This window comes from Lipotes vexillifer, unplaced genomic scaffold (assembly GCF_000442215.2).
Source record: "Lipotes vexillifer unplaced genomic scaffold, Lipotes_vexillifer_v1.1 scaffold2368, whole genome shotgun sequence".
Lineage (NCBI taxonomy): Eukaryota > Metazoa > Chordata > Mammalia > Artiodactyla > Lipotidae > Lipotes > Lipotes vexillifer.
This window is the reverse complement of record NW_006789957.1, coordinates 72,430-95,584: the sequence shown is the minus strand read 5'-3', so window position 1 is coordinate 95,584 and position 23,155 is coordinate 72,430. Positions and strand designations below refer to the sequence as shown.

The window sequence follows — 23,155 nt, the reverse complement described above, 5'->3', positions numbered from 1 at the left end:
CCTCCAGTCCAGCAGGAAACCCCACCTCAACCTGAAGAGCTTCCTGAGGAAACTGACCCTTCTCCAATCCAGCAGGAGAGCTCAGCTCAGCATCCAAAGCCCACTGAGTGGGTTGGACCTTCTCCAGTCCAGCATCAGCACCCAACTCAGCCTCCAGGGCCCTCTACAGATGGTGCAGCTCAACCTTCAGTACATAATGAAGTGACATTCTCACCTTTAGGTCCAGGTGATGTTGAACATCCAGTATTGCCTAATATCACAGTTAAACCCGTGAATCCTGCTGTTGTCTTAACTCTAGAGCCCAGTAAGAGGTTGAATATCCTCCAGTGCAGCAGAAGTATCCTACTCAGACCCCAGATCCCCCTGGAGGGATAGAGCTTTCTTTAATCCAGGAGGAGGCCCCAGCTCAGTCTCCGGTTCCCCAGGGGAGCTCAGCTATATGTCCGTAGCCCCCGAAGGAGATGGTACCTTCTCCCACACAGCAGGAGCTTTAGGCTCAGTCATCAGAACTCCCTGCAAAGCTGGAAGCATTTCCAGTCCCTCAAGGGACCCTTCCTCACCTTCTACAGCCCCCTGAGAATATGGAATCTTCTCCCGTCCAACAGGAGTTCCCAGGCCTACCTCTGGAACCCCTTAAATAGACAGAACCTTCTCCAGCAGAGCAGGAGGCCCCATCTCAGCCTCCAGAGCCACCTAAGGAGGTTGTAGCACAAACTCCAGTGCATTATGAGATGACAATTCCAACACTAGGACAGGATCAAGCTCAGCATTCAAACTTGCCCAGAGTCACAGTTAAACCTTTGGACCAGGGGCTTCCCACAGCTCCAGAACCTACAACGGAGGCTGAATATTCTGCAGCCCTGCAGCAGACTGCAGTTCTTCCACCATAGCCTGAGGTGACATTTCCAAATGCAGAGCAAGTTCAGGCTCAGCATCCAACCTTGACCGAGGTCACAATTCAACCTTTGGACCGTGAACTGACCATAAGGCCACAACCCACTAAGGAGGATGAACCTTCTCCAACCATGCAGGATAACTTAACACAGCCTCCAGAACCACCTAAGGAGGTTTTTGTAGCTCAGTTTCCAGTATATCAGAACCCAGTCGTTCCAACACAAGATCAGTGTCACACTGGGCGTCCAGCATCACCCAGTGTCACAGTTCAACCTTTAGACCAGGGGCTTACCACAACTCCCGAACCTACTATGGAGGCTGAACATTCCACACCCCTGCAGGAGATTATAGTTCCTCCAATATACCATGAGCTGACACTTCCAAATCCAGAGCAAGTTCAGGCTCAGCATCCAACCTTGACTGAGCTCACAGTTCAACCTTTGGACCTGGAAATTATGTTAACTCAGGAATCCAGTTTGGAGGTTGAACCTTCTCCAACCATGCAGCAGACCCAAGCTTGGCCTCCAGAGCTCATTAAGGAAGTTTTAGCTTAGTCTCTATTGTACTCCGAAGTGACAGTTCCAGCACCAGATCAGGATCATGCTGAGCATCCAATATCACCCAGTATCACAGTTAAACCTTTGGACCTGGAGTTAGCACAACTTCAGAACCTACTACAGAGTCTGAACATTCTACAGCCCGGCAGCAGACTACAGCTCCCCCTGCAAAACTCCCTGAGATGACACTTGCACAGCCAAACTTGACTCAACTCACAATTCAGCCTATCGATGTGGAAATTACCATTACTGCAGGATCCAATATGGAGACTGTACCTTCTCCAATCATGCAGCACACCCCAACTCAGCTTCCAGAGGCACCTCAGCACGTTGTACTTCAATCTCCATTCTAGCAGGAGGTGACAGTTCCAAATCCAAGTAAGGATCCAGGTCAGCATTCAACATCATCCAGCTTCAGAGTTCATTATGTGGACTTAGAGCAAACCACCACTCCAGAATCCACTATGGAGGCTAGACATTCTACATCCCTACAGCAGACTACAGCTCCCCCTCCAAAACACCCTGAGGTGACACTTGCACAACCAAGCCTGACTCAAGCCACAGTTCTACCTGTGGACCTGGGAGTTAACATATCTCGCAACCATTGCCATCTGAGACAGTTCTTCTTCCTTCTTCTCAGTATTCAGTATCCACAGGTCTTCCTGGTGTAAAATATACCCCAGAAGAGAAGCAGCCGGAACAGAATGCCGCCACAAACTTCAGCATATGTGAGCTCTGTACCTGCAAAAATGAGACGCTGTCGTGTAATGGACTCAGCCCAACGCAGAAGCTCCACAGAGTGCCTGAGCCAGAGCCTAACGCCTACAACGGCACCTTAACCCTCATGTAAGAATTGCCTCACTTTCACCGTCATGTAAGAATCGCCTCTCCTCATTTGTTCTCTGCATCCTGCCTGACATGGCAGCCTTCCTTCAGGCCTTCCTGGGTCCTGCTCATCTCCCCAGTCCACACTGACTGCCTTCCTGTTTCCACCTTTGGTTTGTCAGTGATTCCTTATCTTCCTTCTCCTCCTCACCATTTTTCCCTCTCCTCCAGCCTTTTACTTTTAAGTGCCCTTATATTTTCCTTCTCCATTTTTTACCCCATTTCTTAATTCCTTAACATCTACTATTCTCCCATCTTTATTCCATCCTCTTTACAGCAACATGTCCCTCTCCCATCTCATTGGTGGTAATACAGCAAAGTGGTTAAGAGTAGAGATTCCGGAGCCAGACTACCCGGGTTTGAACCCGGGTCTGTCATTTATTAGCTTTATGACTCAATTTCCTCATCTGTAAAATGGGGATTATGGTAGTCATCATCTCATTGGATGACTCCTATGACTCCTAAATCTCCCAATGACTCCAATCTCATTGGGAGATTTAGATGAGTTAATATACGTAAAGCTCGTCTGTCAGTGCCTAGCATATATTTTAGTGTTAGCTATTATTATTCCATCCCTCAGTTATATCTAGAACTCATCTTTAGCCCCTGGATTTCTATATGTAGCACCCGTTTTGTGCCCAACTCAGGGCTAAGTTCTTTGGGAGCCACAGAAGTATATGGCATTGTCTCCAGAAAATGACAATGACAAATGGGAAGAAAAGGGATATGCCTTAAAAGGGAGGTAATATATAATTATTAAGAGAAATACAGATAGGTGGTGTAATTCACCAGAACCTGTAATCACAGGGGTGTGGAGGTCACGGAAGGCTGCATGGATAAGCTCAATGTTTATCTGGGACTTAAAGATTGGCTGTGATTTGTCAGAAAAATAATAGGCAGTACAGTCTAGGCAAAGGTGTGACTGCAGGGATGATCAGAATTTAATAGATTAGTCTGGCTGTAAATAACTGGGTTAGGTAACGATGAAAGATAGGATTATGAAAAACCTTGGCTATCGGCAATGCAGATTTGAAAGTTCCGCTGTAAGATATGGGGAGCCACTGCAAGTTTTCAAGCAAGAGAGACAAATGATGAAAACAAGAGGCTTATTTTAAACACGACGATGGGTAAGACAGGATTCCTTTTAGCAACTCATGATCTCATAGGTAAAATAAACATATAAGCTCAAACCATAATGACAAAGTGCTGTGGAGGCACTACATTTATTATTACATTTATTTTTATTACATTTATTTTTATTATATTTATTATTATTACTACTTCATTTATTACATGAAGTAATAAAACTACATTTCTTTTAAAACAGTCGTTTCCTCCTTCTATCCATTCCCCAGCTATTTGTTGATTTCATAAATATTTGAGTTTGCTTTATGTCCACGCATTGGCTTTAAATATAATAGACGATGCACATAAGCAGGATCCAGTCCATACTTTGAAGGAGTTTATGCTCAGAGGAAATGGGTTGCAAAAAGAGCTATATTTAAAGAAAGAAATGAATATGGGCAATGAGAGCCACAAGTTGGTACTGGAGCACAAAAGAAAGGAAGAAGACTTCAAATTGGATCAGGGAAGATGTTACTAGGGCAATGCTGTTTAAACGGGACCTCGAAGGGCCATTGGGTATCAATGACAGACATCTTGGGAAGAATAAGCTTGCAAAAGGAAAGTGGGAGAAAGACAAAGCACAGGAGAAATACTCTGAGGACCTGTCGAGTACAAGTGGGAAGAGTAGGAGATTAGAGCCAGATCATCTAGAGTTTTGGAGGCCAAGCCAGGGATAACATTCCAAGCTAGCATGTTACCACAGCAATGCCTTAGGACAAGCATTAGCCTGCAACAGAACCAACCAGTTGGAGGGCTTGTGAAAACACAATCTCCACCCCCACAGTTACTGATTCAAGAGGTCCAGAGTAGGGCTGAGTATTTGTATCTTCATTAATTCACAAGTGATGCTGGTATTTGAGAACCACTTCCAGAGAGTTAATCTGGGGATCACATGGAGGATGACTTAGAAAGGGAGAGGGTAGAGATGGAAACACCAGTCAGAAGACAGTTATACCCATCCAGGTGAAATGAGAGATGAAGCTGGAATCAATGGAAATAAGATAGTCAGCTATAGGCAAGAGTAGGTATTTTCGAATAAAAGTCAGAATGATAGAAAGTGTAATCCTGAATTAACGTTACATATTAATCATAGGAATAACTTCCTTTCAAGTTGTGTGAAAGGTTATCTTTTATTTCTTCTGGTAATGAATTGGCCTAGAAAAACAGAACTATACTGGGAAGTGCGTAAATATAAGAATATTCCTTTTAATAGAAGAAATTATAATGATATATAGGGATAAAAACTCTGGGCTCATAATCTAGAATTTGATTAGACCACAAAAGGTGGAATCTAATCAATGCTTCTTCTCTTAGGAAAGATTACCTCCAAAATCAGGATCTATAGTTGTATATTTAATTTATGAAGATCCTGAATGTGAGACTTTTAAGAGAGGTGAAGGCAGGGTTAGGGACTCTGGAAAGTTCAAATAGTAATTCCTAAGGTTTGGAGTTTAGACCAAAGCTTCTTATTTATTATTATCATTCTAACCTCTACTAGTTATTCCTACTAATTTGATATCTAATAGCAAATTTAAGCAATATATTCCTTTTAATTTTCCTAGAGATTTTTCCTGCAATAAATTACCATCTATTGAAAGAATTATATTAGAACCACTACCTTTTTTGCAGTTTATGTAAGTTACAAATATAACTTCATTATAGTTGGAATTTTTATGACGCTTAATTTTTTATAAAATTAATTTGTTACTCATTTTGAAATATGATTAAAATTACCAGTAAAATTTTGTAGCGAATCCTCTTTGTCTCTAGCAAAGATTAGTGTGAGAATTATTACAGAGATCAGAGTGAATCATTATAGAGCAGTGGTTCTCACCCAGGGTGATTTTGCACGCAGGTGACATTTGGTAGTGTCTGGAGACTTTTTTGCCTGTCAGATCTGTACATGCTACTGGCATCTAGTGGACAGACGCCAGAGATGATACTAAAATAAACATCCAAGAGTGTACAGGAGAGCCTCCCACAGCAAAGAATTATCCTGCCCAAAATGTCTATAGTGCTGCCTTTCTAGAGAAATAAAGATCACTTAACACAAGTATTTAATGAGCATTTACTATTTTGTATCTAATGCACCACATATATAATCATGAAAGTATAAATCATAATACCTTCCACAGTGAGATTTCTTTAGTGCATGGAGGGAGTAGTGATGTTATGTTTCATCATGTATAAAGTAGAATTATTGCCAAAGGATAAATATTCTGAAAGAATATATATTTTGCTTTTGCTTTTGCTTGTGTCTTTTTCTGTAGAAATCTGGGTTGCAATTTACTCACAGAACTGAGCTTTGGAACGTTTCAGGCCTAGCATGGGATGCAGTTTTTACACAAGTAGGTGAAATAGAAGATGAATACATGTAAAAAAAACTGTGTATAAAAACATCATGCAGTTATTGGCTAGCTGGGTGTAAGCCCAGTATGAATTCTGGAAAGTATGTGTTGAGAGCCATTTCTTTTTTTTTTTTTCAAATGAGGAAACTTAGGTAAAAAGAGGCCAAGAGACTTGTTTAACTCATATATATGAAACCCACTGCTTTCCATAGTACTGAACTTTGGCTCGGGCAATAAAAGGCACCAAGCCAAAACACTCAAATTAGCATTGTCATGGAAACCCACTGATGCCTCTCCAATATGCGAATGGTCCATGAAGTTCCACTTTTAAATTTAACTTTGATTCCTGCTCATGTGCAAAGTTCCTAACTGCTTAAAATGTATGCAACACATAGCTGCAAAGAACTAAGTTTAGCACCGAATTCTTCAGGGAGGAAAAAGCTATGGGTGCTTCCCCAACCACTATTAGCTCTTTTAAATGGTAAAGCAGAAAGAATTCCTGAACACACACCACAGGGCATTCCCCAGTCACCCAGAACGTTATTTTTCAAAAAGCATATATCTCTGAAGTGTAATATTTGTGGCCAATAGGAACCTTTGAGATATGGAAAAAGACGTTGTTTGTGTTCAGCTGTAGTGTGAAAAATATATAGAAAATACGTTGCTGTAGCCTAATTCAATATACTTTCTTTGCTGACTACTCTTCAATAAGAAGTGTGGGTTTCACACCCCTTCAGCTCAAAAATTCTGTGATTTCTCATGACACAAGGAAATGATAGTGTGTCCGTTCAATGGACTGAAGGTGATTTTAGACTCAAGGTAAAAAAGAGCTCTTCTACACCTGGCTTTGGAAAAGACTCTCTTACCTGTCTTGTGGGTCAGAAATCCAGTTTCACCCAGTTCACACATTTTGCATTAATGAAGGTGTTGAGGCTGTGTCTGGAACTGGATTAAAATTTCCTGCAGATGCCTATCTTTAGTGGCCTCCTTCCTTTCCCTTGTTAGTTTGCTGATGCCTACCTTGGGGAGAGAGCACCAAGGGTCAGTTTTTCTTTTGCCAGCACATCAGAGAGCAGACTGATGAGGTCCCTTCACCAGGGGGTTTTAGTAGCATCAATACAATGTCTTAAGCTCACCACCTTTCCTAAACATCCTGTAACACCAAGAGTTCCTTATAAGAATCAGAGTTTCACTATAGTTATGTAGGCAACACCGGAAAATATATTGTGGAAATCAATCAATCACAGTTTAAAAATTAATGAATTCTTTCAGAAACATTTACTGAGTACCATGCCTACTGTGTGTCAGCACTGTGTACTACGTGCTGGGGATACAAAGACGGATAGGGCAGGTACATTGTCCCCAAGAAGCTTTCATACTGGTAGGAGAAAGAGGAAAGTTGATGGGAAAACATATATGAGAGACATTCTAGCATCTATGCAGCAGGGTAACAAGGTGAGGGGGGGGGGATGAAGTAGAAAATGGGTGGTAGGTTAGAAAAGATTTGTAATGGAAGTGGCACCAACTTGTTCCTTTTGAATTTGTGTTCCTCTTTAATGACCGAAATAGTGAAAGAATCAGAACTATTTGGTGTTGGAAATAAATTAGTACTGTACTCCTAAAACTCGTTCACAGTTACTTTCAAAAGATACAGTATAGTTTTCTCATGACACAAGGAAATGATAGTGTGTCCGTTCAATGGACTGAAGGTGATTTTAGACTCAAGGTAAAAAAGAGCTCTTCTACACCTGGCTTTGGAAAAGACTCTCTTACCTGTCTTGTGGGTCAGAAATCCAGTTTCACCCAGTTCACACATTTTGCATTAATGAAGGTGTTGAGGCTGTGTCTGGAACTGGATTAAAATTTCCTGCAGATGCCTATCTTTAGTGGCCTCCTTCCTTTCCCTTGTTAGTTTGCTGATGCCTACCTTGGGGAGAGAGCACCAAGGGTCAGTTTTTCTTTTGCCAGCACATCAGAGAGCAGACTGATGAGGTCCCTTCACCAGGGGGTTTTAGTAGCATCAATACAATGTCTTAAGCTCACCACCTTTCCTAAACATCCTGTAACACCAAGAGTTCCTTATAAGAATCAGAGTTTCACTATAGTTATGTAGGCAACACCGGAAAATATATTGTGGAAATCAATCAATCACAGTTTAAAAATTAATGAATTCTTTCAGAAACATTTACTGAGTACCATGCCTACTGTGTGTCAGCACTGTGTACTACGTGCTGGGGATACAAAGACGGATAGGGCAGGTACATTGTCCCCAAGAAGCTTTCATACTGGTAGGAGAAAGAGGAAAGTTGATGGGAAAACATATATGAGAGACATTCTAGCATCTATGCAGCAGGGTAACAAGGTGAGGGGGGGGGGATGAAGTAGAAAATGGGTGGTAGGTTAGAAAAGATTTGTAATGGAAGTGGCACCAACTTGTTCCTTTTGAATTTGTGTTCCTCTTTAATGACCGAAATAGTGAAAGAATCAGAACTATTTGGTGTTGGAAATAAATTAGTACTGTACTCCTAAAACTCGTTCACAGTTACTTTCAAAAGATTGTCACAGTATAGTAAGTCTTTGTTTTGGGCTAAGTCTTTCTAATAGACAAAGATAATTTGATTCAGGAAACATTTGCCATGGTGAGATAAAACTTTATTGCATCTCTTTCCAAAGGCAAGGGAAGATGCCACCCTCGAGTTAAGTCATTTTACTACCTATAATGTCATATTATTGAGGTATTTATAAGTTTCCTGCATTAAATAAGTTTGGAAAAGTGCCTCAGCTGAGGTGGATTTATCATGAATTCAATGAAGCTTAGGGTTCAGGGCTCCTCACTTGCATAGGTCCCTTCCACAGTCTTGAGAGGGCTCCTAGCGATTTTTGTATTCATAACTTTGCATGTTTCTATTAGATAGGATTTCCCAAAGTAGATGAGGTTCAGGCCCCCAAAAACCTTGATTCATCACTGGGTTTCAGGTAATTATAAGTCAGTAGGTTTCTAGAATGCAGCCTCTATGTTATTGACAAACATCAGGTGAAGTAGTTAGCAGTCTATTTTAATTCCGAAATTACCTCAAAGATGAACCAAGAGTTTATTAATTACTAAAGTACCACTTTTTGAATGGTGGTGGTAATCATCTTTCTCTCAGATAAAATCAGGAATGAAATATATTATGGAAAAGCAGCAGTGGTTGATAATCCTACATGTTAGTATACTTTTTCTTTCTGATTTTATAGTGTTTCTCCTTCATTCACCTCTGCAGGTCCAGACTGATGGCTTATTTTTAAAAATTATTTTAGTCACTTCATTGGTTCTAACAATACAAGCTCCATGATTTTAGAAACTGAAGGACTCTATAATGTACAAAGGCTATATAACTTAACTAGACAGAGTGCATTCACATGCTGTCTTGTCTGTGGTACACCAATATTGAACAAAGAACATAAGCACTAAGAGAGAATAAGAGGAAAATCAAAGCCTTATCCCTATTAAATTATTTACCCCATTGTTGAGAATATCAGTGAGGGAGGGGTGGCCACACTCTGAAGGCAGATTGAGCTGCGGTCACAGAGCCGCCCTAATGCTCCCCCAGTCAGCTAGCGTTGGTTTCCTTTAGATAGTTATGTACACAGAAAAGCTGACACACTTCAGGGTGCTGTCATCACTTTTTGCTATGCACTAGAATCCTGGCAGCTTCTCAGATTTAGAAAGGCATAAACGCTAAAAACAAAAATAACTTGGGTCTGCCCTTTGCCATGATTTATGGTGGCTGTTTTATTTGTAATAGTTCAAAGTTTTGAGATTGTCACACCTAGAAACTACTATGCTTTTCTTCTCCTAACTGCATCTTATTCTTCCCACCTGTAGTATTTTCTCCCATTCTGTATGTTTATTTCAGTTTCTTGATAGTGTCCTATCAAGACACTTAATTTTTATAAAATCCCATTCATCTATTTTTCCTTTGGTTGTTTGTGCTTCAGGTATTATATCTAAGAAACTGTTGTCTAATGCAAGGACTACTCCTGTGTTTTCTTCTAAGAGTTTTACAGCCTTTGCTCTTACATTTGGAAATTTGATCCATTTGGAGTTAATTTTCATATATGGCATGAAGTGTAGGAGTCCAGATTCATGATTTTTTGTGTGGATGTACAGTTGTCCCAGCATCATTTGAAAAGACTCTTCTTACCACATTGAATTGTTTTGGCACGCTTGTTGAAAATCAATAGACCATACATATGAGGGTTTATTTCTATACTGCCAATTGTGTTCCATTGATTTACATGTCTTGTCTTATTCCAGTACCACACTGTGATTGCAGTAGCTTTGAACTGAGTTTTGAAACCAGGATTTGTGAGTCCTCCCACTTTGTTCTTTACCAACATTGTCTTGGTTATTCTGTTTCCTTGAATTGCGATATGAATTTTAGAATTAGCTTGGCAATTTCTGGAAAGAGGTCAGCTGGGATTTTGATAGGAATTGCAATGTAACCATAGGTCGATTTGGGAAGTAGTGACATTTTAATAAGATTATCTTCCAGCCCATGAGTTCAGAATGTCTTTTTATTTATTTAGATCTTCTTCAGTTTCTTTCAACAGTTTTGTACTTTTCAGAGTGAATCTTGCACTTACTTGGTTAAATTTTTCCCTGAGTATTTGATGCTGTTACACATGGAATTGTTTTCTTAATTTCTCTTTTGGATTACTCCTTGCTGATGTGTAGAAATCTTTTTTTTGTGTGTGGTACGCTGCCTCTCACTGTTGTGTCCTCACCCGTTGCGGAGCACAGGCTCTGGACGGGCAGGCTCAGCGGCCATGGCTCACGGCCCCAGCTGCCCCGCGGCATGTGGGATCCTCCCATACCAGGGCACGAACCTGTGTCCCTTGCATCGGCAGGCGGACTCTCAACCACTGTGCCACCAGGGAAACCCTAGAAATAATAGTGATCTTACATCCTACAACCTTTCTGAATTCATTTATTAATGCTAACAGTTATTTTCCTAGATTCCCAGGAATATGTCTTGTGGTCTTCCAGTTTCCCAGGAATACATTGGAACATTTCAAAGTCTCTGTGGACATCTCATTCCTCAGCTTTTCTTTTTAAGCTTTTTGGTTGGGCTGTTTTTTGCCTCATACAGTTATCCATTGCCTCATGCAACTGCCATGTTAAAATATTTGCTTGAAAATGTTTTCCAGAAATGCCACCTGAGGAGAGGCTTTTCTCACTAGACTGCTCGTGGTCAGGTCAAAGACAAGCCTTTCACGTGAGGTCTCCCAGGGGACAGCCAGACATGTAAAACAATGACAGTTCTTTGGGAATGAGGCTTTGAAGGACCTCCCAGTCCATGCTGCTCCTTCTGGTACCAGGGATGTGGGCTGTTTTTCAAGGCTACCACTGGCATGGAGAGCAAAGGTCAAGGACAAGTTCAAGCAACACAGATCTCATTGTTCTTACAGAAATTAATTTGTTTTCCTTGAATAAATTGCTCCCCAATGTGTTGCAAACCTGTTTGTTAAATCTCCAGGTTCAGAAGAAGTTGATTCTGACAATTTTTGCCAGTTTTGTTGTTGTTGTTATTGTTATTGTTGCTTCTATGGAGGGATGAATTTTCAGATGTCCTTCCTCCATCATTTTATTACTGATTTTCCTGCAATGTTTTTTAAAATCTCTAAAGTCTCAATGACCATAGGCTAATTAAATATTTATCATGGGAGATGATTAAGGAAAAGATAAATAAAAAGAAAAATAAATAAATAAATAAAAAGAGAAAATAAATTCTCATAGAGGCTTTCCCAGATGGGTAGATGAAGTTTGAAAAGGTATTTCTATATTTAGTGCTCACCAAATTAAGGTTAAAGTGACATATATTTTTAAAAAACCCTTTTTTTCTTTTCATTCATGTTAAACACAGCCTTTAGAGTCAGAAGTGAGTTCAAATTCCAGGTCTGCTTCTCACTAGCTTGATGACTTAGGACAAATTATGTAACTTCTCTGTGCCTCTGTTTCCTCATTTGTACAATGGGGTAATACATCTATCACATAAGGTTACTGTGAGGATTAAATGTTAAATGCTGATCACAGATCCCTGGCAACCCAAAAGATATTAGTTTTGATGATTATCTTTATAATATTCTGCAAAAGTACACTAATAATTCTTGAGTAGAGTTAAGCTAAAGTCAGATATTCTTTTCTTTCTTCCCGTTTCTTTTGGGTTTTTTTTTCCCTTATTTGTTTTACAGAGCAAAGGAAAAAAAAAAAGAAAGAACTAAGAAGAAAATCTATTCCAGCATTTTGGAATAAAATTTTGTTCCCCAAAATTAATTTGTTTATTTTATTGATATATAGACAAAATGTTATTTATTTATTCAGCAAACATTTATTAAATACCTAGTAAATATGTAGCCACTATGTCAGGCACAGGAATAATAATGACAATAAAGTGTGGTACCTACTCTGAAGTTGCTGACAATCTAGGAGACTGACAAGTGAACTGGTGATTACATACACAGTAACAAAGGCTATGATACTAGAATACATATGGGACTATGTGATGGTAGTATGGGTTTCACCAGTTCCTCTTGGATTTATATCTTCTTCTTTGGCTCCAGAACCAAGGAATTAGACCTATTTTTGTCTTTAAGTGGGTAGTTTAAATCATGAAATTTTCAAAAAAATTGTAGAGATGAAAGAAATCACCTTGAATTATGGAGGACACTAGGAATAGTAATTTTTTACAGAGAAAGGGCCTCCTACCAGTATAGTTGCTTCAAGGGTTTTGAACCTGAAAAGTTCTTTGGCATATTTTTTCTATGCCAGCCACTTTTTTTCTATTTTTTTGTTTGTTTCTCTTCTCCACTTTATCATCTAGAGACCTGCCTAGTTCTCAATGAAAGTGTTTTACAAATTCTAATGGTGATTTATAGGTAAAGAGAGAAAATGATTTTTTTTTAACCTTCAAGTTCCATACCAAAAAAAAATGAATATAAGCTTTCATGGAAGTAATTGAAAATGCAGATAATTTTAATTCCATTCCATTTTTCAGAATTCTCAATCGTAATCCTTTGACAACAGTTGAAGTTTCTTATCTTTTTAAATTGCCAGCATTAAAATATTTGTAAGTATTGCAACTGTTTCATGGCTCTTGAGGTAATTTCTGCTCCTTTCTTTCGTCAAAGATTGAGTACTTTGGCTAAAAAGTCATAATTTAGATTTTAACTGGGTTATTGAAAATAAGAGTTATTGGCAAAGAAAAGGATTAAGAAAGAATATATATGGGTAAGACAGCCAGCAGAGAATGAGAACAGTGTTGAAGAACACATATAGTTATGGAAGATGTAGATGCATGTAGGAATATTATTTATCCCAGAAAGCACAAAGGAATAAGGGGTACATTATTTTTTAAAAAGAGTGATCAAAGAGGTAGATGCAATTGAAAATGAGAAGCTAGGATAAGAAAAAATGATTGTGCTGTTCAGCACCAAGGTCATTCATTTGATGATGCAAATTTAAATTTCTTCAATAAGATCCCTTTGGAATTATCATCTATGGCAAGTAAGAAGGCAGAATTGAAGTAATCACATGTTAAGTATCTTTTTAAGTTTAGAATTTTTGTCTTTGGGTTTTATATCATGCATGTTTGGGCTTCTCCTTCAGAGACATGGGAACAACACAAGTGTCACTTACAGCAATTGAAAGCATCCTCATGATGACCCTTGAATTGGAAAAAGTGGAAGTTGATTTTTCTGACATTTATTTTCACTCATTTGGGTTTTTTTACATTTGTTTTATTATTTTCTTAAGTCAGGTTTACTTATGTATAATTTTCATTTAACAAAATTCACTATTTTTAAATATACATTGTGATGTGTTTTGACAAACGTATAGTTAGTTCTGTAGCCACCACCGTATTTGAGGTAAAGAACATTTCTGCACTCCCAAAAGACCCCTCATGTCCCTTTGTAGTCAATCCATCCTCCTCCCACTACCAGCCCCTGGCAACAACCAGTCTGATTTTTGTCCATGTAATGTTGCCTTTTCCATAATGTCTTATAAATGAAATCATGTGGAATGTAGCCTTTTGTTTTTGGCTTCTTTCACTTAGCCAGTCTCTTTGGAGGTTTATCTGTTTTGTTGCACCTGTCAGTATTTCATTCCTTTTTATTGCCGAGCAATATTCTAGTTGTGTGGATACACAGTTTGTTTATGCATTCAGCGATTGATGAACATTTGAGTTTTTTCTAGTTTGTTGGCAGTTTTGAACAAAGCGTCTGAAAACATTCACACGTGTGTGTGAACATGTTTTGTGCGAGCATATGTTTTCATTTCTTTGGGGTAAAATACTTAAGGGTGGGATTGCTTCATCATATGCTAAGTGCATATTTAACTTTTTAAGAAACTGCTAAACTGTTTTCTAAACTGCCTGTGCCTTTTTGCTTTCCCACTAGCAGTTTATGCGAGTTTCAGTTGCTCCACATTGTCACCTGATCCTTATATTTGTTTTTTTAAAAAATTTAGCCTTTCTCGTAGGTGTGTAGTTGCATCTTGTGATTTTTGCCACATTTTGCATTTCTGTAATAGCTGATGATGTTGAGTGTCTATTGATGTGCAAATATCTTTTTAAATGAAGTGTCTGTTGAAATCCATTTTTATTTTTATTTTTTTTATTTATTTATTTTTTTAACATCTTTATTGGGGTATAATTGCTTTACAATGGTGTGTTAGTTTCTGCTTTATAGCAGAGTGAATCAGTTATACATATACATATATTCCCATATCTCTTCCCTCTTTGTCTCCCTCCCTCCCTGAAATCCATTTTTAAATTGGATATTTGTATTGAGTTTTAAGAGTGCTTTATATAAAGAGCAATGGAAAAAGTCCTTTCTCTCAGATATGTGTTTAGTAAATATCTTCTCCCAGATTGTGACTTATCTTCATTGTATTACAGTGTCTCTGAAGACTAGAAGTTTTACATTTTTGATGAACTCTAATTTAGCAATTTTTCTTTTTTTCCATATTTATTTAATTTATTTATTTGGCTGTTCTGGATCATAGTTGCGGCAGATGGACTCCTTAGTTGAGGCTCATGGGCTTCTTAGTTGTGGCATGCGAACTCCTGGTTGTGGCATGCATGTGGGAACTAGTTCTGTGACCAGAGATCGGACCCTGGTCCCTGCATTGGGAACTCAGAATCTTAACCACCAGGGAAGTCCCTTAGCAATTTTTCTTAGATGGTTTGTGCTTTTCTGTGTCTTATCTAAGCAATCTTTGTCTGAGACCCCACTGTCTAACCCAAAATCACAACGATTTTCTCCTATGTTTTCTTCCAGAAGTTGTATAGTTCCATGTGGGTCTATGATTCATTTTGAGTTAATTTTCATGTATGTTGTGAGGTAAGGGTCAAGTTTCATTTTTTTGCAGTTTAAAAACTATTTCTGTAGGACCCTATTGTGACAGTTTATTACACAACTTACTGCACCTTAAACTGTGCCATCCCCCCTCCAATATGGCAAGTTAATAGAAACTTTCTGTTATGCCAAGGCTAGGTGAGGGGATTGCATGAGATTAGTATGCAGAAAGGACCCTGCAGTTAGAAGTCTGTTCCAACCGTCTTTGTGAGTTCAGCTGACAAATGACTGTCTTCACCATGCCATCACACATTGGTCACTGCTGTAGCCTCATCTTCCTCAGCCTCCCACAGCATCTGCCACAATTGCGATCCCTCTCTTGTCAGATAGATGTCTTCCTCTCTGGATATTAAAAATTATTTCCCTATGTAAGTACAATACTGTTAACACACAGTATTGAAGAAATTAAATTCCTACACAATGACATTACCTTATAAAGAGTTGCTATTCAAATTTCCCCACTTGTCTCTCTCATATAATATTTCTTTTAACAGCTTTTTGAGGTATAATTGACATACAATAATATGTATTCACACACACACATATATAAACACCATGAAGACATCACCAAAATCAAAATGTCCATCTCCTCAGAAAGTTTTTTAACGTCTCTCTGTAATTCTTCCTTCCCATTGTTCCTTGCCCTTCCCAATCACCATGCAACCATTGATCTGCATTCTGTTTGCATTTTCTAGAATTGTATGTAGATGGAATCATACAGTGTATACTTTTTTATAACTGGTTTCTAACTCAGCATGATTATTTTAATCTTCATCCATATTGTTGTATATATCAGTAATTCATTTCTGTTTATTGCTGAATAGTATTGCATTATATTGATGAACCACAATTTATCTATTCACCATTGATGAACATTTGAGTTGTTTCAGTCTTTGTCTATTACAGATAAAGTTGCTATGAATATTTGTGTACAAGTCTTTGTATGGATGTATACTTCTATTTCTCTTGGGTAAATACCTGCAAGTAGAATGGCTGGATCATTGGTAAGTGTATGTTGACGTTTTTAAAAAATAACTATTTTCCATAGTGGTTTGATCCTTTTACATCTCTACCAGCAGTGTATGAGAGTTGCATTTTCTTCACGTTGCGGCCAACACTTGCTATGCTCAGTATTTTTAATTTCAGATAGTTTAATAGGTGTGTAGTCGTATCTCACTATGGCATCCCTAATGATTAATCATGTCAAACATCTTTTCATATGGTTATTTTCCATCTGTATATCTTTGTATCTTTTATCTATATTTTTCTGGAGTTTTGAGAGTTCTTTATATATTCTGGAAATTAGTCCTTTATCCAATATGTAAGTTGCTAAGTATTTTCTCCCATTCTGTGCCTCATCTTTCCGTTCTCTCAGGAGTGTCTTTTGCAGGGCAGAAATTCTTAATTTTGATAGTGTCTAATTTATCTATTTTTTTCTTTCATGGATTATGCTTTTGGTGTTGTATCTAAGAAATCTTGCCTAACTCAATGTCATAAAATTTTTCACCTGTTTTTTTCTAGAAGTTTTATACTTTTATGTTTTACATTTAGATCTTTGAACTAATTTGTGTTCATTTGTGTATATGGTTTGGATGGAAGTTCTTTTTTTTTGTTTGGTTTTTGCACCTGTATATTCAATTTTTCCAGCATTATTTGGTTAAAAGACTATCGTCTCTCCACTTAAATGCCTTTGAACCTGAAAGTAAGTTGTCCACATCTCTCTACTTCTGAACTTTCTATTCTCTTCCTTTGATCTTTTTGTCTATCTTTACACTACTATCACAATGTCTTGAAAGTGTTACTTCATAAGCCTTGAAATCAGTTACTGTTAGTTCTTCAACTTTGTTCTTTTTCAACGTTGTTTTAGTTATTCTAAATTTTATTTCCACATGAATTTTAGAATTAGCTTGTCAATTTCTATAGCAGATCCTACTGGTATTTTGATCTGTAAATCAGTTAGGGGAGAAATGATGTCTTAACAATACTGAATCTTCTGATCCATGAATACATTTTATCTCTTCATTTATTTAGGTCTTCCTTAATTTCCCCCAGCAATATTTTACACTTTTCACTATGCAAGTCTTTTACATGTTTTGTCAGATTTATTCTAAATATTTTATATGTTTGATTCTATTATAAGTAGTATTTTAAAACTTTGATCTCTGATTGTTGAAATTAATTAATCTTTTTGTATGTTGATCTTGTACCCTGCAAACTTGATAAACTCATTGATGAGTTCCAGTAGCAATTTTGTAGATTCTATCAGGTTTTCTACATAATCATGTTATCTGGAAATAAAGATAGGTTTAGTTCTTCCTTTCCTTTCTGAATATCTCTTTTATTTTTGTTGCCCTATTGCACTGGCTAGAACCTTCAGTGCAATGTCAAATAGAAGTAATGAGAGCAGACATCCTTGCATTTGTCCTGATACTGGCGAGCAAGTTCTTTGTCCTTCACCATTAACTATGATGTTAAGTTTTTTGTAGGAGTCATTTATGAAGTTGAGGAAGTCTCCTTCCATTCCTCGTCTACTGAGAGCTGTTTTTTTGTTCTTTAATCAGGAATGGATGTTAGATTTTTTCATTCTTTTCCTGCATCTATGGCAATGATTATGTGGTTTTTCCCTTCTTTTGTTTTCTTAATTTGTTTATTTATTTTGGGGCTGTATTGGGCCTCCATTCGTGCACGCAGGCTTTCTCTAGTTGTGGCGAGCAGGGACTACTCTTCATTGCAGTATGCAGGCTTCTCATTGCGGTGGCTTCTCTTGTTGCAGAGAACGGGCTCTAGGTGCACGGGCTTTACTAGTTGTAGCACATGGGCTCAGTAGTTGTGACTCACGGGCTCTAGAGCTCAGGCTCAGTAGTTCTGGTGCACGGGCTTAGTTGTTCTGTGGCATGTGGGATATTCGCTGACCAGGGGTCAAACTCATGTTTCCTGCAGTGGGAGGTGGATTCTTAACCACTGCCCCACCAGAGATGTCCTGATTTTTCTTTTTTAGTGTACTGAGTTCGTAAATTGATTTTCAAATATTAAACCAAACTTTCATTCTTGAGATAAACCCCACTTGGTCATGATGTATCATCTTTTTATATATTATTGGATTTGATATGATAAAATTTTGTTAAGAATTTTTGCCTCTGTGTTCATGAGAGATATTGGTCTATAGTTTTCTTGTAATGTCATTGTCTAATCTTGATACGGTGAAATTTGGCCTTATAAATAAGTTGGGAATTATTCCCTTCTCTTCAACTTTCTCGTAGAGTTTGTGTAGAATTGGCATTATTTTATTCCTTAAATTTTCAGTAGAATTTATCAGCTAAGCCACCTGGCCTTGAAGCTTTCTTTGTTGGAAGGTTTTAAACTGCACACCCAATTTCTTTAATATCTGTATTCTTGAATAAACTTTGGGAGTGCATGTGTTTCAAGGAATTTGTCCATTTCATCTTGAATTTATTGGTATAAAGTATTCTATATATTCTCTTATTATCCTTTTAATATCTATAGTATTTTTCTGTTTTCCATTTTATTTATTTCTACTTTGATCTTTATTGTGTTCTTTCTTCTCTTACTCTGTGATTAATTTGCTCTCGTTTTTCCAGTTTAAGGTGGAAGTTGAAGAATCTGAGTACTGCATTAACAATAACCCACATGTTGACATATTATGTTTTCAGTTTCAGTGAGTTCAAAATAGTTTCTGATTTCCATTTTGATTTCTTCTTTGACCACAAAGGTACTCAGAAGAGTGTTGTTTAGTTTCCAAATATTTGGAGCTTTTTCAGATGTTAATTTCTAATTTAATTCCATTGTGTTCAGAGACATATATTGAATGACTAATATCCTTTCAAAAAAATTTTTTAAGTATTTTTTTAAATTAATTTTTTCTGCATTGGGTCTTTGTTGCTTCGCCTGGGCTTTCTCTAGTTGCGGCAAGCAGGGGCTCCTCTTCGTTGCAGTGCATTGGCTTCTCATTGGATGACTTCTCTTGTTGCAGAGCACAGGCTCTAGGTGCGTGGCCTTCAGTAGTTGTGGCACACAGGCTCTAGAGTGCAGGCTCAGTAGTTGTGCTGTACGGGCTAAGTTGCTCCACGACATGTGGGATCTTATCGGACCAGGGATCGAACCCATATCCCCTGCATTGGCAGGCAGGTTGTTAACCACTGAACCACCAGGGAAGACCCAATTCCAGTATTCTTAATCTTTTGTGTAGATCCATATTCCAATATGGTGTCATTTTCCTTTTGCTTAAAAATACTTCTTTTAACATTTCTAATAGTGAAATTCTACTTGTAATGAATTCTTTCAGCTTTTGTATGTCTGAGACAGTCTTTATTTTGCTTTTTTTTTTGATACATCTGGGTATAGAATTCTAGCTTGATAGAATTCAATTCAGTACTTGAAAGATGTTATTCCACTGAGTTCTCATTTACATTGATTCCAACAAAAATTCTGCTGTCATTGATATCTTTGTTCCTCTCTATGTAGTGTATAGGTTTTTCCTCTGGCTGCTTTTAAATTTTTCTCTTTATTGATGGTTCTGAGCAATTTGAGTAGTTTTTGTGCCTTGGTGTAGTTTTGTCCATGTTTCTCATGCTTAAAGTTCATTGATCTTCTTGACTTTGTGGCTTTATACTGTTTACCAATTTGGAAAAATTTTGGCAATTATTTCTTCAAATTTTTGCATTTCTCCTCTCCTTCGTGGACTCTAAGTTCACATGTATTAGGCCACTTGAAGTTGTTGCACAGCTCACTGATGCTCTTCATTTTTGTTGTTGTTTTGTTTTGTTACTCTTTTTGTTTCATTTTGGATAATTTCTATTACTATACCTTAATGTTCACTGACCCTTTCTTCTGCAGTGTCTAGTCTACCATTAACCTCATTCAATGTCTTTTTCATTTAGCCATTGTTTTTAATCGCTAGAAGCTCAATTTGGGACTGTTTTATGTTTTCTGTGCCTGTACTTAACATTTTCAGTGTTTTGTCTGGGTTTTTGAACATATGAAATACAGTTATAATAACTTTTCTTCATGTATAAAAACTTTTAAAATGTTCTTTTCTGACAATTCTAACATCTGTATAGATTATGGGTTCGTTTTGATTGATTGCCTTTTCTCCTCAGTATGGGTCATATTTTCCTACTTCTTTGCATGCTAGCCAATATTTCATATGATCCCCGATATTGTGAGTTTTACTTTCTTGTGTGCTATATATATTTATATTCTTGTAAAATGCTTGGGCTTTGTTTTGGGTGGAATTAAGTTACTCAAAACAATTTTATTCTTTTAGGTCTAGCTTTTAAGATTCGTTGGTTATGAGTCCAAGTACCCTTTAGTCTGGAGCTCATCATTTGCAACTACTGAGAAGTCTTTTCTGAGTATCATGAGGTTTTCCAGTTTGACTTGTAGGAACGGGTACTATTCCTACAACCCTGTGTGATATCCAGTTATTCTTATTATTAATCCTTTCATGTGGTTCTTTTCCTGGCATCAGGTAATTCCTCACACAAATGTACTGACAAATACTTTGTTGAATTCTCAAGAGATCCCTCTGCATATCTCCAGACTTCTTTGTCTGTGCAATTCCTTTCTTTCTGATAGTCTGCTTTGTGAACTCTAGTTACTTTGATTTTCCCAGACACTCAGCTCCATTTCCTCAGTTAGGGAATCCACCAGTCTCTGCCTGGACTTCTATTCCCTGTACCATGACCTGGAAACTCTCTCAGAGAAGTAAGTTAGGGCAGTTATAGGGATCACTTCATTTATTTCCCATCTCCTGGGGAGCACTGAACTTTATTGCCTGAGGTCCAGTTTCTTGAAAACTGTTGTTTCATATGTTCTAATGATTTCATTGTTTCAGGTGGGAGGTTAAATTGGTCCTTGTTACTTCATCTTGGCCAGAAGCCAATAACCTTCAAGTCTGCTTTATTTTGATACAGGGTCCAGTTAAAGAAGGCATTGCATGTCATGTCTTTGTTTCCTTTAATCTAGAATATTTCCCTACTATTTTTGGGGGGGTCTTTTATGACATTGGCATTTTTGAAGACTCTAATCCAGTTGTCTTGTAAATTGCCTGACAATCTGGATTTGTCTTTCCTCATTAGATTCAAAGTAAATATTTTGGGGAAGAATACTATGTAGGTGATGTATTCTTCATACTTCATCACTTCTGGTGGACCAGTGCTAAGTTTGATCACTTGATTAAGGTGGTTTCTTCCATGTCTCTCCATTGTAAAGTTTTTTTTCCCCTTGGTAATTGATAAATCATATGTGGGGTGATACTTTGGGATCAGTAAAGATCCTACTTTCAAACAAGTCTTCACCCAGCTGTGCATCAATGATAATCCTTGTCTGAATCGATTATTATATTGATAGATGTAAAATGACACTTTCCTAATTCGATCATTCCTTTTGCATTTATTAGTGGAAATTATTCTATAAAAAAGAGCTCCCCCACTTTTCATTTTGAGTATCTTTATGAACTCATGTGCATTTTTTTAAATTAACTATGTTATACCTTATTATAATGATAGTGTTATTCTTTGGAATATTCCTTTTGTCCAGATTTGGCCAATGCAATCTCTGTTATTGTTTAACTACAGGATGCTTTTTTATTACTAGAATAATTTCTAATATATTTCTACTCACAAATAGGGCCTGAGAAAGGGAGTCCAGAAGGTGCAGTGCAATATTATTCAGACTCTTCTTAGATGTCTGTCTTCTTCCTGTGTACTCTCAACCCAACGTGAGGCTTTCGGGTTGGAAGGAGATACTTCTGAATTAAACTAGAGATCAATGTCACCTAATTCTAGTCCCTATTCCCTTTTTTTAGGCATACCATACCTACTGCCATCCTAATCCTTCTGTTGGGCACCTCTCTCCTCCTCTATATTTATTTACAACAGTCAAGAGCAGCAATTGGCCAACCGGCCCCTATTCAGTTCTCCAGTCCATATGCCCCAAGAACTCCTTTTTGCCTTGTGGTGCTTTGTGAACTCTAGTTCACAAAGCACCTTGGCCTTGGCCTACCTCTTCTGCCTACTGAAGTATCTCTTTTGCTGTGAATTTAATTACCTATGTTTCTATTTATAGGATCTTACCTACTCTATGGCCTGCTGCCTCTGCCAATTTAAAAATATTATTGAGGTTGTCTGTAAGACATTCAAGCTACGTTGTGACAGTGAATGCCTGACAGAAGTAATACGTTGTGGTGAGTCTCAATTGCAGGATAATAAAATTTTAATTTATAATTTAATTTTTAATCAATGATGATAAATTTTAAATTTCATGATGTAATTGCATTATTTTAATTCATTCATTCAGAGTTCCAGCTCCCTCAGTTTCTAAGAACTACCCCCTTGCTAAAATTCAGATTCTTGGTTACATTATTAAGCTAATAATAGCTCACTTACATTGTTAGCTTAATAATGTAACAGATCCGCATAGTTAAAGGAACAAGAGAAAGGAATCCAAGGGGGAAGGGAATTACCATTAATGGCCACATGTTCTATGCTGTGCTCTCTGCAAATGAGAACTTATTGATATAGTGCATCACAGTTTGTAAACTGATTTTATATACATTAGGTCTCAAGTACCCTTTGTCTTATAGGACAGGTGTAAATATATTTTTGTTTATTTTGTTTGTTTCTGCAATTTTATAAAGAGTACAAGTGGTGCTGTTTCATGTCCTATTTGGAGCCTGAGCGTTTCTGGTTCCATAACAAGAAGCTGCTACCTGGTCCTTCTAATGGAATGGAGAGCTAGTTTATTCTTAGACTCTCAAGCTCTAAACTTGCTCTGAATCTCATGCTTTTCTATCCACAGAACACTCAGGGACTTTCTACTATTTTTGTATATATTAGACTTATTGGTATTAACTTTTTAACAATCACGGGCGCACTTTCGCTGGTGCAGTCTGCTTGCGCCCTGAGTAGCGCTCGCGCGGTGATG

At 37.7% G+C, this 23,155-nt stretch overlaps 1 protein-coding gene across 1 annotated transcript in view; it reads left to right on the top strand.

The window, feature by feature from the left end:
- The window catches only part of LOC103091671 (leucine-rich repeat-containing protein 37A2-like), a 23,434-nt gene extending 465 nt beyond the window's left edge, over positions 1-22,969 (top strand). The window contains 10 exon segments of the mRNA XM_082931279.1: positions 891-1,436; positions 1,805-1,978; positions 2,092-2,297; positions 5,024-5,095; positions 5,732-5,809; positions 5,912-5,914; positions 12,850-12,921; positions 13,461-13,539; positions 22,298-22,415; positions 22,869-22,969. Of these exon segments, the coding sequence (XP_082787405.1) occupies positions 891-1,436; positions 1,805-1,978; positions 2,092-2,297; positions 5,024-5,095; positions 5,732-5,809; positions 5,912-5,914; positions 12,850-12,921; positions 13,461-13,539; positions 22,298-22,415; positions 22,869-22,969 (1,449 nt within the window).
- Positions 22,970-23,155: the final 186 nt, after the last annotated feature.